Genomic DNA, 13,976 nt, shown 5'->3' with positions numbered 1-13,976 from the left:
CCACTGGTTTCCTACGTAATCTAAAATGAATCCAACCACTCTCATTTTATCTCGAATCTCCCGTTGCTCATATTTCTTTTAAAATGTAACTGACTTTGGTCTGGTTATAATAGTTAAGTCTATAAATCAGTAGCTCTCAATCTTGTGCACCAGGATTACCTGTGAAATTCTCACTTAAAATCACACAGGAGGCAGAAATGTGGGGTGGGGGGAGGGAGGGTGCGCACAGATGATGAGGACTGAGATTCCGTGCTATAAATATTTGGAATGGGCCTCAGAGTGAAATGCTTACTGTGATGGTCTGATGTTCAATTCTCAGCTTTTCTACTCCAACACCATAAAGTTCACGTAGAATACACATAATTCTTGTCTTTTTACCAGCACCTGACGGTCCATAAACTAACAGATGGGGAAAATCACCACACTGCACCTGGAAAAAAAAAGATCGAGGCATTTTCCCTAATCACATAACTGTTCTAGGTAGAATTAAACTACTTTTTAAGTATCAATATTTTACATCTCTGCCTGTAAAACTTCAAATACATGTGTGTATATGAGTATACATAAACAGATGTTTTTAAAATTAACTCTGGAATGTTGATTATTCCCTGGCATTAATTTTATATAATTATACACCTAGCATAGTAAATGCAATACACCACCATATGCTAGAAAGCAAGAACTCCCAAACCTGGCTGACTGTCAGAATCTCCTAGAGAACTTCTTAAAAGACTAATTGATAACTGGACCCCATCCATGAGATTATGAATCAATAACTGAGATTAATGCCTGTCTTCTACAGTCCCTTTGATAAGAATTGAGTCCATTTGGTTTATTTGGGAGGTAAAGGAAAATTCTGCAGATAATTCTGCAAGGAAAGGAAGACAAAATGTATTATCAATTTAAATACCACTCTGGGCACCTGGGCCTCGATCCTGCTGGGGATACTCTCGAAGTCAGTGTTAAAATACACGACAGCATTAACACACTCAAGGGGTGTGGAGGCTGGAGTCTGATAAGCCATTTTCTCATCAATCCTTTGTTGAAGCCTGACTAGGAAAGTGGATGGGGAGGGGGGGAGGGCATTATGTCAGCAAGAGAAAGCCTTCAGCAAGTGCAAATACAGAGAATTAGAAACCCGTCTGTGTGTGCACTTACAAGAAAAGGGGTGGAGTAGGGCACTGGCAGAGATGCACTGCAGTACAAGAGTGTGTGTGTGAGTTCAAAAAGCTTCTCAGGTGAGTTTGATGATCAGTCCTTTTTAGGAATCAGTAATACCAAGGCTATAAAGATGATGAGAACACGTCTGCATCTCAGGTGTATCTCGTGGACCAAAAGTTCTTAAAGTAATTAAAGAAAAAAATGAAATAAGTACCTTAACAGAAGTGCTTATTACTGTAAATTTTAATACTCTGTACACTCATCTATCTCTGGCACTGAAAAAAAAGTCTCAAGGAAAGGAACTATTCACCTAATACAGTGCATGGAAAATAGTATGTACTTCACAAATATTTGCTGCCTTTTTTTAAAACTTCAAATCAAAATTAAATGTTTCAGTTTCATTAAGTAGTAGATTCAACAGCAAACAGGCAAACATTTGTTCAAAGCAAATCTATTAACACTTAAGACCAACATATTAAATAATTGTACAAAACGTGTATTCCACATTCTATTTTGAAAAAAGCCATCGAAAGTAAAATAAAATGTATCCTATGTCTAAGAAAATCGAAGTGAAAGGTATTGTGAGAAAATGTAATTTGTCTATAAGTGTATATCTGTAATAGATTTATTTTAAATTAGCATAGATGGAATACTAATAATTAAAGAGAAAAAAAAAACACCTATCTCACACCACTCTCAACTTTTGTAATAAATTTCATATAAAAGGATGGAATCCCTTTTTTATTATTTTTCATTTTTAAAAAAGTACTTAAAAGTACCTGTAGTTCTGAAAATGGTGGGTAATGGAAGACCAGAGTGCTGAGCAAAAACACTTCCATCAGCACATGGGACTTTTAGGTCCTTAAAAAGAATCGATAAACGGCTTCCACAGATGCTAGATTTTTCTCAAGACCCTTCTTCCCTCTCCATTCTCTACAAAATTCAATTTGCTTCTCATAAAACATTGCCATTAGCCACTTTTAGGAACTAGAACATAAAAACAGGCATCAGGATGGAGGAGACAATTCTTCCGTAAGGAATTAAACTCAAGGAAAACCTAATACAACCTATTTCAGAATCAGAAACTAATAAACTCAATATCCTATTCGTAAGTGATAATGATACCAGAAAACTTTAAGTGTGTTAAAAAGTCAGATGATGTCCCTACTCTACTCCAAGCCCTCCAATGGTTTCCCATCCCACTCTATAGGATTTACTGGCTCTGCACCCAGGCCCCGCCATACACCCCGTTTTCTATTACTCTTCCCGCTGGCCCGCTATTACCCAGCTACACCGGCCTCCCCGAGACTCCTGTAAGTCTGTGCGCAGTCCTGCCTCAGGGATCCTGCACTCGGTGTTCCCGCTGCCTGTTTCACTCCGTCCAAATGTATCGAGGGCTTTCTCACTTCATTCAAGACTTGGCTCGGATAACAATTCTTAGTGGGCCTTTCCTTCTTTACGAGCACAACCCTCGCCCGCACACTCTTGCCCCTTCCCTGTTTTATTTATTTCCACAACGTCTGTCACCTTCTGAAGCGACAGGGGCACGCACCCCGCCCCCCCGCGAGCTGGGGGCCGCAGCTGGGGGCCGCCGCTCTTCCCGCCTCGCCCTGCCCCCTGCTCTCCGCGCCGCGTCCGCAGACTCACCAGCTCCTTGTGATAGTCCAGCCGTCCTAAGGAGCAGGGCCGGTATTTGTCCACCCAGAGGCTCATATCGGCTCGAGCTCCCGGGATCCGACGCTTGAAAGTCCCGCGCGCGCGCCGGCCCGGTACCCACCGCGAGCTCCAAATCACGTGACGTCACTACCGGCCGCGACGTAAACAACTTACGGCGGCGAGGACTACGGGAGCCTAGTGCGGACAGAATTAGCCGCCGCGTCGGCGTCATGTGGTTATTAATGGTCATTGTTTTATTTGAGCATTTTCCCTTTGTTCTCGCCCGGTGTGATAGTCCAGGAACTATTCAACAAAATTGGAAATTTGGCTCCAATACTTCAGTCATGTCTCCAGGTGCCTCAGTGAAGCCACTAGCCTCTTCCTTCTATTATTCATTCATACGTTCTTCAGAAACCTGCAAAATATTTACCGCGTGGAGCTTTGTTCTTGAAGCTAGAATTTTACGGTTTGGGGCTTTGTCACTCGGCAGGCACCCAATAAAGCTTTATTGAAGAAATAGCTAAAAACGAAATCTAATCTTTACTATCCCTACCTCTATTTCTCAAGGTTCTTAGAGTTGAAAGTAAACGAACCTAAAGGTCATGAAAACTGCAGAAATTTGGCTTGTAGGAGAGAAGATGTAAGCCGAACAAACTGTTCTAAGTCCGTAATGTTTGGAAGACCGGATTCAAATGAGAAAAATGTAAAAACTTTGGGAAAATACTTCGCATATCTAGCCTAGTAAAACTTTCGTTGTGCCCCTCAAACTGCTCCTCTCAAATGCACTTTTGTGGTCGTACATAATATTAACTACTTATTCAATTTATGCTTTTAGTTTACATATCGTTCAGAATCCTAAAGGCTGTCATTTGATTGAAAGTTCGCACAGGACAGGAATTAATTTTTAGGTATCTTTAATAAACTTCTATCAATGTGCCCCCTCTCATTTATTAAACACTTATTTTACTCTTTTATGAATCGTCATACTTCTGTAAATGTTACAGTTATTCCTGTGAAATATTATTGGGCACAATTAATAACACTACCAAGTATAAGATATGATCCCTGTTCTCAAGAAACTTTCCAAATCAAGCCTGGGACGCATCTACTTCAAGGCCTTTGCACTTACTAGTTCCTCTTCCTGGACAACTTTTGTTCAAATGTCAACAGAGCTGGGTCTCTTGCTTCCTTCAAAGTCATCTCCTCAGTGAGGCCTTCCTAACCACCTTATTTAACACTACAAAACTCTCTACACTCTTCTCCTTTTGAATTGGGATGGAGAGAAAGTGTTTGAAATTCGAAGGTAAAGGAAATCAGAATTAAGAGTATTGAAGCATCATCTACATGGATATTGAAATCACGATAAGTATAATGGAAATAATTATTCAGATGAAGAAAATGAACCGTGTGCTGAAATGATTAGTGAGTGGACAGAAGTAACCATAAGCGTAACAGACAACGGCAAGGAAGGGTGGGTAGTAGTAGAGAGTGGAATCTGAAGACATGTGTTTTCAAAGTTGCCAGAGGTTCTAAGGAAGGAGAAATGGTGTGGGGAGACAACACACAGAGAGACACTTAGCTCACCTAGGGTTGTCAGATTTCACAAAAATACAGTAGGCCAAATTTAATTTGAATTTCAGATAACCTTTTATTTTATTTTATTTCATTTTATTTTATTTTATTTTATTTTAGGCGAGGCAACCCTTGGTTGACCTCACAGATTGCAAGGACCTTGTCAGCTTACAATCCCTTATTTTTTATTTTTTATGCCTACAGCACCTGGTCTTCCTAGGTGGTCTCCCATCCAAGTACTAACCAGGACCGACCCTGCTTAGCTTCCGAGATCAGACAGGATCGACCTTGTTCAGAGTGGCATGGCCATAGACCAGATAACTTTTTAGTATTACTAAATATTACTGCAAGTATCACATGGATCACATGGGTATACTTACACACACACACACACACACAAAATCATTATTTATCTGAAATTAAAATCTAATTGGGAGTCCTGTATTTCATCTGGCAATCCTACTCCAGACCCTTGAATATATGGGATGTGAGAAATGGCTGCAGTGGAAATAAGATCCTCATGGGAGAGCCAGAACATGAGAGAAGTCTTCGAGAAGAGGTTATGAATAAAAACAGTGGCCGGCAAACTACAGTTCCAATAATTCAATGGCTCATGTTACTCAGCTCTAAAATGGGGTCGATGAAACCTGCTTTACATGGCTCATTTGATGATTGAGTGAGATCATGTAAATACCAACCACAAAGAAGTCACTCAATAATTAGCAGTTATATTTTATTGAGAAGAAACATATTCACAGTGATATAGGATGAGCGGGCATGAATACTGTACAGAGATAATAAGAACACATCAAGGTGAAATCTGCACTGAGCTTATCTGAACAAAAGTGATAAAGCTGTCAACTTATACCTGTCACTGAGAGCTACCAATCGAACTTTCCAAAGGCCCTTAAGATGAAGGATTGTGTTACCTGGACTTTTCTGCTCCTAACTCTTGGCACTTTATCCCAGTGCACCTCTCTGGGGCAAACATGTAATTGTTCTTGACAGAATCAGGAGTAAGTTCCTTCTACAGGCTAAACCTTAATTTTGGTTCTTTAATGAGATCTAATGAGGCAGGTATATCATGATCTAAGACGCCTAGAGACTAGTCAAAAGGGTATATGCCATTTTACTTCCTTTAAAAATATGTGCTTACTGAATGACCTCTAGTACCACAGTAAATTTTGTTCCAATTTTATTTTGTTTTTAATACAAAAATTGTTTCCCTTCTAAATGTATATTTTCCTTTCCTTATGGTAAACCTATCGATTACATTGCAATGGAAAAGGAAGGCCTCTGAAATACCGTATTGCAAAAACAAAGGCAAACTACAGCTATGGCGCACTACAACATAGACTGTTTAGTCACATGAAGCACTCTTGCTCATGACCTAAGTGTCCTAGATAGACTTCTGCACCTGTCGCATGTGAACTGGCACTGCCGGTATCCCTGGCTCTGAGGAGCGTCTCAGGATGGCAGGTGTTGGGCGTGAACAACGGGAATGCGGGTGCCATAAATTAGAGAGCTTGAAGGGTCTTCTTCCGCTGCTCTCTGAGCCATGGGACCATGCAATGACATCCATCCAAACAGGAGTCCGAGCACAAGATTCAGATCCACGCCTGGATGAAAGGACTGGAGAGTCAGAGCAGCTGACACCATATGGTGCTTTTATATTCTAAGTATTGTTATTTATGTTTTTACACATATGCGCATCTGTGTATCTACAGTCCTGATCAAGATATGGAACATTTCCACCACCCTAGGAAGCTCCCTCATACCCCTTCCCTTTCAATATGTCCCCGCGGTAGCTGCCACTCTAAATTCTATCATCGTATATTATTTTCTCAATTCTTAATCTTCATATGAATGAAATTGTATAGCATATTCTCTTTTGTGTCTGACTTATTTTGCTCCCTGTATATCTGCAAAATTCATCCATTTGTTATATGTAGCAACAGGTCATTCCTTTGTATTGCTGTGTATTAATAACAGGGCAGGCTTCATGGGAATGTCACCAACACAGTGCCATTATAGCTTCCTGCTTGGTTTCATGTTCTGCTATTGCCATCTCTAAAGTCTTAATAATTTCTTAACAAGGCAGCTGCATTTTCATTCTGCACTAGACCCTGTAAATGACGATGCCAGTCACGATCAATATATCTTAATTTATTTATGTTGTACTATTGATGGACATTTGGGTGTTTCCATGTTTAGCTAGAAATAATTATATTGCCGAGCAGTCCTGTACATGTTTTTGAGATATGTACTAATTTCTATGGGCTCTATACATCTAGGCATGAAATTCCCAGGCGGCAAGGGTAGGCATACTCAGCTTCAGTAGATACTGACAAGAGTTTTCAGAAATATTTGTATTAATTTACGCACCCACCAGCAAAGACTGGAAGTTACACATTTCACATCCTCCTCCACCAGCCTCTTTATTTTTTCATTGTGATAAAATATACATAATGTAAAATTTACCATTCGAGCCATTTTTAAGTGTACCACAGTTCAGTAGCAATAAGCACATTCACCCTTTTGTGCACCCATCACCACCATCCGTCTCTAGAACTTCTTCATCTTCCTAACCTGGAACTCTGCACCTGTTTTAAAAGGTTGCTCTCCATGCTGGTAACCCCCAACCCCCGACGACCACCATTCTACTTTCCATTCTCCATGAACTTGACTCTTCTAGGTACCTCGTGTAAGGGGAATAATATAATATTTGTCCTTTTGCGTTTGGTTTATTTCACTTACCATACGTCTCTAAGGTGTATTCATGTTGTAGCATGTATCAGATTTTTCATGCCTTTTTAAGGCTGAATACTATTGCATTGTAGGTGTATACCATATAACTTGTTTATCTATTTATTCATTGACATTTTGCTTGTTTCCATCTTTTGGCTTTTCTGAACGATACTGCTAGGAACATTGGTGTGCAAATACCTGTTCAAGCCCTTGCTTTCAATTCTTTGAGGCATATACCCAGAAATGGAATGGTTGTATCATATTGTAATTCGATGTTTAATTTTTTGAGTTACCACTGTATTATTTTCCATGGCAGCTGTACCATTTTACATTCCCACCAGCAATGCACAAGGGTTTCTATTTCTCCACATCTTCACCAAACAGCAAGCCTTTTTCATTTGTAGCCATTCTTGTGGATTTGCATAGGAATCTCATTATGGTTTTAATTACCCTAATAATGATATTGATCTTCTTATCGTGTGCTTATTGGTAATCAGAATATATTTTTGTAAAGTGCGTATTCAAGTCTTTTTGCCATTTTTTTATTTGATTGTCTCTTTCTTATTGGTGTGTTTCTTTTAAAACATACATATTGTAAATATCTCTTTCCTATGTGTAGTTTGTCTTTGAACTCTCTTAATAGTTTCTTTTGATGAACAAAAGTCCTTTATTTAATGCACTCTCATGCATATTGTTTTAAAAAAATCTTTGCCTACTCCAAAGTTATAAAGATGTCCTCCTGTGGGTTTTTAAAAGAGCTTTATTGTTTTATTCTCACATTTAGATTTTAAATCCACTGGAATTGATTTTTTTTTTTTTTGTATGATACATGACCTAAGGGTCAGGAGACTTTTTTTTTTCCATGTGGATATCCAGTTACACCAGCACAATTTATTGGAAAGACTGCAATTCAGGGTCACCTTTTCATAAACCAGGTGACTACGTGTTTATGTATTCTGAACTCCCCATTCTGCTCTACAGGTCTCTTTGTCTATCCAGGCACAGACACCACACTGTCTCGATTACTACAGCTTTATAACAGGTCTTGATTTCTGGTAGTCTGATTCTTTTTGTTCCTTTTATTAGGGTTGTTTTTGCCAGTCTTCATCCTCTGCATTTTTATACAATTGTTAGAATCAGCTTATCAATCTTACAAAAATTTTGGCTAAGGTTCTGTTTGGGATTGCTAGTTACATGTATTTAAGTGCTTACTTGAACATTTCAGATTTCATCTTGTTGATTTTAGAAACAATAACATATGAATTGTTCCACTTGAGCACATTACAAATCTGTCACCCGCTTTACTCAAACCTTTCTACGTACAGCTGAAATTTCAAAAGTGAAAAAGCACTTTTTTCTGCATAATTTAACTGCGATATATATATTTAACATATAATATCTTCAATTGCCCTTGCTACCTTCTTGAAAGGCAATATATTAAAACTGAAAATAGTCACTCACAGATGTTAAAAGGAACAATTTATTTTACATGAAATAGCATTAAAAACCAATTACGATTTTAAAAACACAAAATACAATTAAATGTTCGATATTAAAAAAAAAAACAAAACAGGCCTTTATTCTTTGAGGCTCAGTAGCTCTTGTCACTGATATTACTTCATCTTGATGTTGTCCAGATGATTGATCTGTGGACTCTGAAAGAGAGACCTTGAAAGCTGAGACCCCACAGTGGAGCAGAGCACGAGGGCATTCTAGGGTCTGGTACAGTGAAGTCCCAGGCAACAGTGACAGCGTAAGCTTGCAAATGACCAGTTCTGGCTTGCAAATGACCAGTTCTGGGAGGACAACCGTCCCCCAAAGACGAAACTAACATCTGATGTGCTCACACATACCAGATGAAACTGACACATATGCAGGAGAGTTCAGAGACAACTTAGCAAAAGTTCCTCAAAGATCAAGCCAAAGAGAAAACAAGACAATTACTAACATCAGAGAACACAACAATTATATGAAATGAATATATGGTATCTAAGAAAGAAAATGTTACAACATTATAACATGTGGCTCCACTGCGAGTTACATTTACAAAATAAAAATAACAAAAACACCTAACCTGAAATTATGGTAGGAATGCACTGGGAAGATGAGGGAAGAGGAATCGTGTCTGGGTGAGAGAGGAATGGAATGAGGTGGATAAAATCTCATTTCTCATAGTAGGAAATCAATGGCTAAATTTTCAAAATCAAGAAAAAGCAGGATTAGTTTGTTATTAAGAAATATGGATTTAATACACACACACACACACACACACACACACACACACACACACACACACACACACACACACACACACACACACACAGAGTTGAGAGTGTTTTCTCTGAGAGCAGAAATGAAATGGGGAGGCTGAAGCCAGGGACAGAGGATGCCATTTTTCATAAGTCTTGTGGAAACTTTTGACTTTTTTTACTATGTACTTTGATAAAAGTAAAAATTAAGTAAACAATAAAACGATTAATACAAAGTGAACCCAAAGAATATACTGTCCTCTACTGCCACACATAGTAAAGTCATTTATTTCAATAATAGCTTTAAATGAGATTTCTAGGGAGACCTTTCCCTCAGTCAGGTAGGTCAGGAATGTTTTTTTGAGAGAGTAACGCTTAGAACGAAGCTAGAGCAGTGGCGTCAGCCAGAAAGGGCCAAGGAGGGTGTATTTTCAGATGAAGGACCAAACCCTGCAGATGCCCTGAGTGGGGACATGCTGGGCTCCTGGCGACTAATTTGCTGGGACCGAGAGGAGTAAATATGGAGGAGAAAGGGCCAGACGTGCAAGGAGGTAGGACAGTCCCCCAAGTTTTAATCAGGATGTTTTGGTCTATATCTTGAGCCTCTTCTGGTTACTTTGCAGGTGCTATAACGGGAATGATCTGGTTCTTCCCAAGTTCAACATCAGCAGCTCTAAAACCTGAGCAGTTTTCCCAGGGGTCGTGCCTGGTGATGGAGGGAAAGCTTTCTGCTGGGATGAGAGTGTGGCTCCGCAGTGACCGCAGCTGTGTCCCTGGCTTCTCCTTTGACTTTTGGCACATTGCCTTCTCCAGGCAGAAATAGCCTTATCCACAGAATGAAAGGCTGCAGTGGACAACTTTTGAGCACCCTGCAGGCCCCAACACCTACCACCTTGAACTGTTCTCTGAGCTTTTGCCAAAAAGGAAGAACACTCCGTCTGGAAGCATTCGCACTTTTGTGTGAAACTCCTCCTTTTGCCTTTTTCTCAGCTTCCCAATTTTTGAGATGTTTCTGCGAAATGGAGTAGTGATATCAACAAATGTTGTTTTTAGCAAATGAGAGGTGGAGGCGATGGGCTATATTGGTGGCAGCCTATCATTCCTTTATATCGGTTCATTGCATCATTGTTTTAAAAATATAGCTTGACTCTTCCCTTGTGAATTAATAATTATTACATGCACTTTTATTAACTAGATAATAATTTTAGCAAATTGTTATACTTTCCTAAAATCAGCTCATTAACCCATTAATTGTTTGATGGTTTTTCTGGTTTCCATATAACTTCTGCAGCTGGTTTTAACCAAATCTTTCTTATAATTTTTACTACCAGGCTGTATTCTGAAATGCCACAAACTTTCAGAATTGTGGAGAAACTTGGCTTGATATAGATATATCTTTGTTCGTACATTCACTCAGTCAGTTGAGCAGGAGAAAACCATTCATTTACCTACCAACTATTGAGTACCTGATGCCTAGCAATGTGCTAGCTAGTTAGAAGGTGAACACAGAGATCAGAGTAAGTTCCATTTACCCATGACAACAGAACCTTTACTGATATACTTATTAATATTTTAGGGATATAAATTGTTCTGGAGAAATTCAAACCAAAATAATGGTAGGATTGGAGTAAGGGATACAGAAATGGAGTCATCTGTCAGAATCTCAGCAAGGTGAAGTTAAGGCAGGTACCTGCCCTTTTAATTTGCTGTCTCAACACTGTGCCTCTCTGTGGGTCCCTGAACGATTAACATCTAACATTTATTAAGGGTAAATCTAAAACGAAGAGTAACCACTTCCAAATTACATTTGCTTTTTTGTTTTCTTCAGTGCTAGAGTTGAAATTGTTCTGATTTTTTCTGATTGTAGTGTAACTGGTGTTTATTATAGAAAATGCAGAGGAAGAGAGAGAGAGAGAGAGAGAGAGAGAGACTTCTATCTGTATCCATATTTCTAATGAGGTCAAGTGAGCTCGACTCCCACATTTGCTTATTATGCATGTGATAAAGCTGATTTCATTACCATTGCTATTGGATTTCCACAGTAATAAACTGCTGAATCTGTAATGAATCTATGATCATTTCAACAATCTTTCTGTCCAGGTGTCTAGACACTGTACCAAAACAACTTTTATCTGCTTAAATGGTTGCCACTGTGTGTTACTTATCCATTCTTGGTTTAATTTAAATACCTGTATTGCTATCTTTCAATTTTGAAGAAAAATGTATTTTCAGATGGTTCAATTTGTATACTTCTTCAGACTTGCACCAAATTCTCTGCAAAAAGTCACGATCTGGTGCTTTCTAATCCATTTGGTTGCTTTAATTACCTCTTGTTCACAGATGTTTTCATAATTCTTGAACATTCTGTTGTTGTTACTGTTTATAATGACTTCCTATTAAGTATGTAATAGCATCAAAACCTTCCCAGTCACCTGTCTTCTCTAAAAGCTAAAAAGCACACATTTAATTAGGAGATACCTAAATAGCGCCTTTCCTCTGAAAACTATGAAGATTTAGTCTTAAAATAGATGGCAATAACGAGTAAGAGAAGACAATATGTGATTAGAGAAAAAGTGAAATACAGATAGAATTTCCAAGTCAGCTGCAGAAAACTTCCGAATTTGATTATCATGTTCTTAATACAGAAGGGTATCCTAGAGAGCTGATAATGAATACATCAGTTTATGCATATATATGAAGAGTATGTAAAATGAATAAGACCCAGGCTTTATTTTCAAGGAGTTAGAGAATGGTGAGTATAGATGCAAATAACTCTCATGAAAGCATTATGTGACGACATCATTCATGGAGGTTAGAATGGTGTTATAGAGGTTCTAGTTCAATTCTGGGTTGACTGATGAGGGAAGCCTTCCTGGGGGACCTAGCATTTGAGCTGGGCTCTGAAGGATACTCAGGTAAGGTAGCAACACATATCCCCTAGGGAGGGTGTTCCTGTAATAGGATATTGTAATGAGCAAAGGCTGGATGGTACTAAAACACAGAGCATGATTTTGTTGGGTTAAAAGTATAAGTAAAGTAGGAGTGGGAGAGGAGATTGGGAAGAAAAGTTGGGACAAATGTTGGGATATTTTAAAATCTCAACTTAAAGCATTTGCCTTTATTTGTACATTAAAAAAAAAAACACGGAAGGGAAGGATATATCGTCTTGTCTGTATGAAGGGCTCAGTAAATATTTGTTAAACTCGATAATGAGATCGAGGCTATAAATGACTTGTGTGAATAGGCACAAGCAGTAAGATATGGGGGGTAAAGGATAGAGGGTGGCAGAGACCTGCCCAAAGAGTCACGGTCGGTAAGAGTGGAGCAGGACTTCACTCCAGATGGCCTGACTCCAGCGTCCACGTGCTCACCCACTATGGCCGCCAATGGCTGTAGTCACACCTAATGTTACCAAATACCACGTTCTCAGCACTTCACGTGTTACTTTATCCTCAGAACCATCCTGTGTGGCAAGCACTGCTGCCATCCATTTCGTACAGCTCAGGAAACTGAAGAATCGAAATTCCTTAACTGTCAAGTAAGGGATAGAGCCAGGATTCGAAGGAAGCCAGTCTGAGCTCCAGTACCGCTGGTGTGACTTAAGCCACTGCAGACCACTCATTCAGGCTGCCACCCGTCTCTTGCTACCCACGGCATTCTTGGCACATCACAACCCTTGCCTTCGATCCACCACTAGTCCTGAACTACTTGTGAATTTGCAAACACTTTAGCTTGCCTGTATTCCCATGCTATATCCTGTTCCTTGAATTTCTTTCTACTCTCCATACTGTACCTTCCACGTGAGACTTCCCACAGGTAGGCTCAGGTGGTTCTTCCCTTATGCTTCTTCCACTTCTATAGATATCTGACAGTGTTATTACTACATGTACTTGTAACCAATTATTTGTCTGTTTAGCTTCTCCAGAAAATCAGAGGTTCCCATACCTTGTTATATATCAAAACATCCAAAGCAGATTTTTTCTTTTTCAGGCGAGGCAACCATTGTTTGACCTCACAGATTGCAAGGACCTTTCAGCTTACAATCCCTTTTCTTTTTTTTTACACCTGCAGCACCTGGTCTTCCTAGGTGGCCTCCCATCCAAATACTAACGGGGCCCAACCCTGCTTAATTTCCGAGATCAGACGAGATCAGGGTAACATGGCCGTAGACTAAAGCAGATTCTTTAATAAAAAATACAGATTCCCAGGTCTTGCTCCTAAATATTCTAATTCAGTAGGTCTAGAGTAGGGTGCAAGAGTCTGCCTTTAAAAAAAAGGAAAAGAAAAGAAAAAAGAAAAATACCACCGGTTTTTCTACCCCCTCTGCAAAGTTGGAGAATCACTGTAATGTATTACAAAGTTCCTTGAGGTACTCGGTATTACGCTGTCTGATATTGTCAGGGCCCAAATAACATCAGACAAATTAACGAATGAATGTGGGTTTTGATCGTGTTACAGGAATAACAATTTTTTGGTTAACGGAGAAAAGTAAAACAGAGGGGGAGTTTATTAGGATGTGGGAAAAAATAATGAATTTAGCTTTGGACTTTTTGGGTGGAGACATGGAGCAGGCAGCTAAGCTGCACATGC

General features: G+C 39.3%; 1 protein-coding gene and 1 pseudogene across 1 annotated transcript in view; both read right to left on the bottom strand.

Moving 5' to 3' along the window:
* Window positions 1–2,954, bottom strand: part of LOC105293309 (replication factor C subunit 3) — a 17,843-nt gene extending 14,889 nt beyond the window's left edge. Inside the window, exons 1-2 of the mRNA XM_023531607.1 lie at window positions 2,809–2,954; window positions 278–430 (exon numbers count right to left, since the gene is read on the bottom strand). Coding sequence (XP_023387375.1) covers window positions 278–430; window positions 2,809–2,874 — 219 coding nt within the window. The 5' untranslated portion in view covers window positions 2,875–2,954. The remainder of the gene's footprint in view (window positions 1–277; window positions 431–2,808) is intronic.
* Window positions 2,955–4,584: 1,630 nt separating this feature from the next.
* LOC111741006 lies at window positions 4,585–4,703 on the bottom strand (annotated as a pseudogene).
* Window positions 4,704–13,976: the final 9,273 nt, after the last annotated feature.

Source organism: Pteropus vampyrus, unplaced genomic scaffold, assembly GCF_000151845.1.
Source record: "Pteropus vampyrus isolate Shadow unplaced genomic scaffold, Pvam_2.0 Scaffold71, whole genome shotgun sequence".
NCBI lineage: Eukaryota > Metazoa > Chordata > Mammalia > Chiroptera > Pteropodidae > Pteropus > Pteropus vampyrus.
This window is presented reverse-complemented; position numbering and strand designations above follow the sequence as displayed.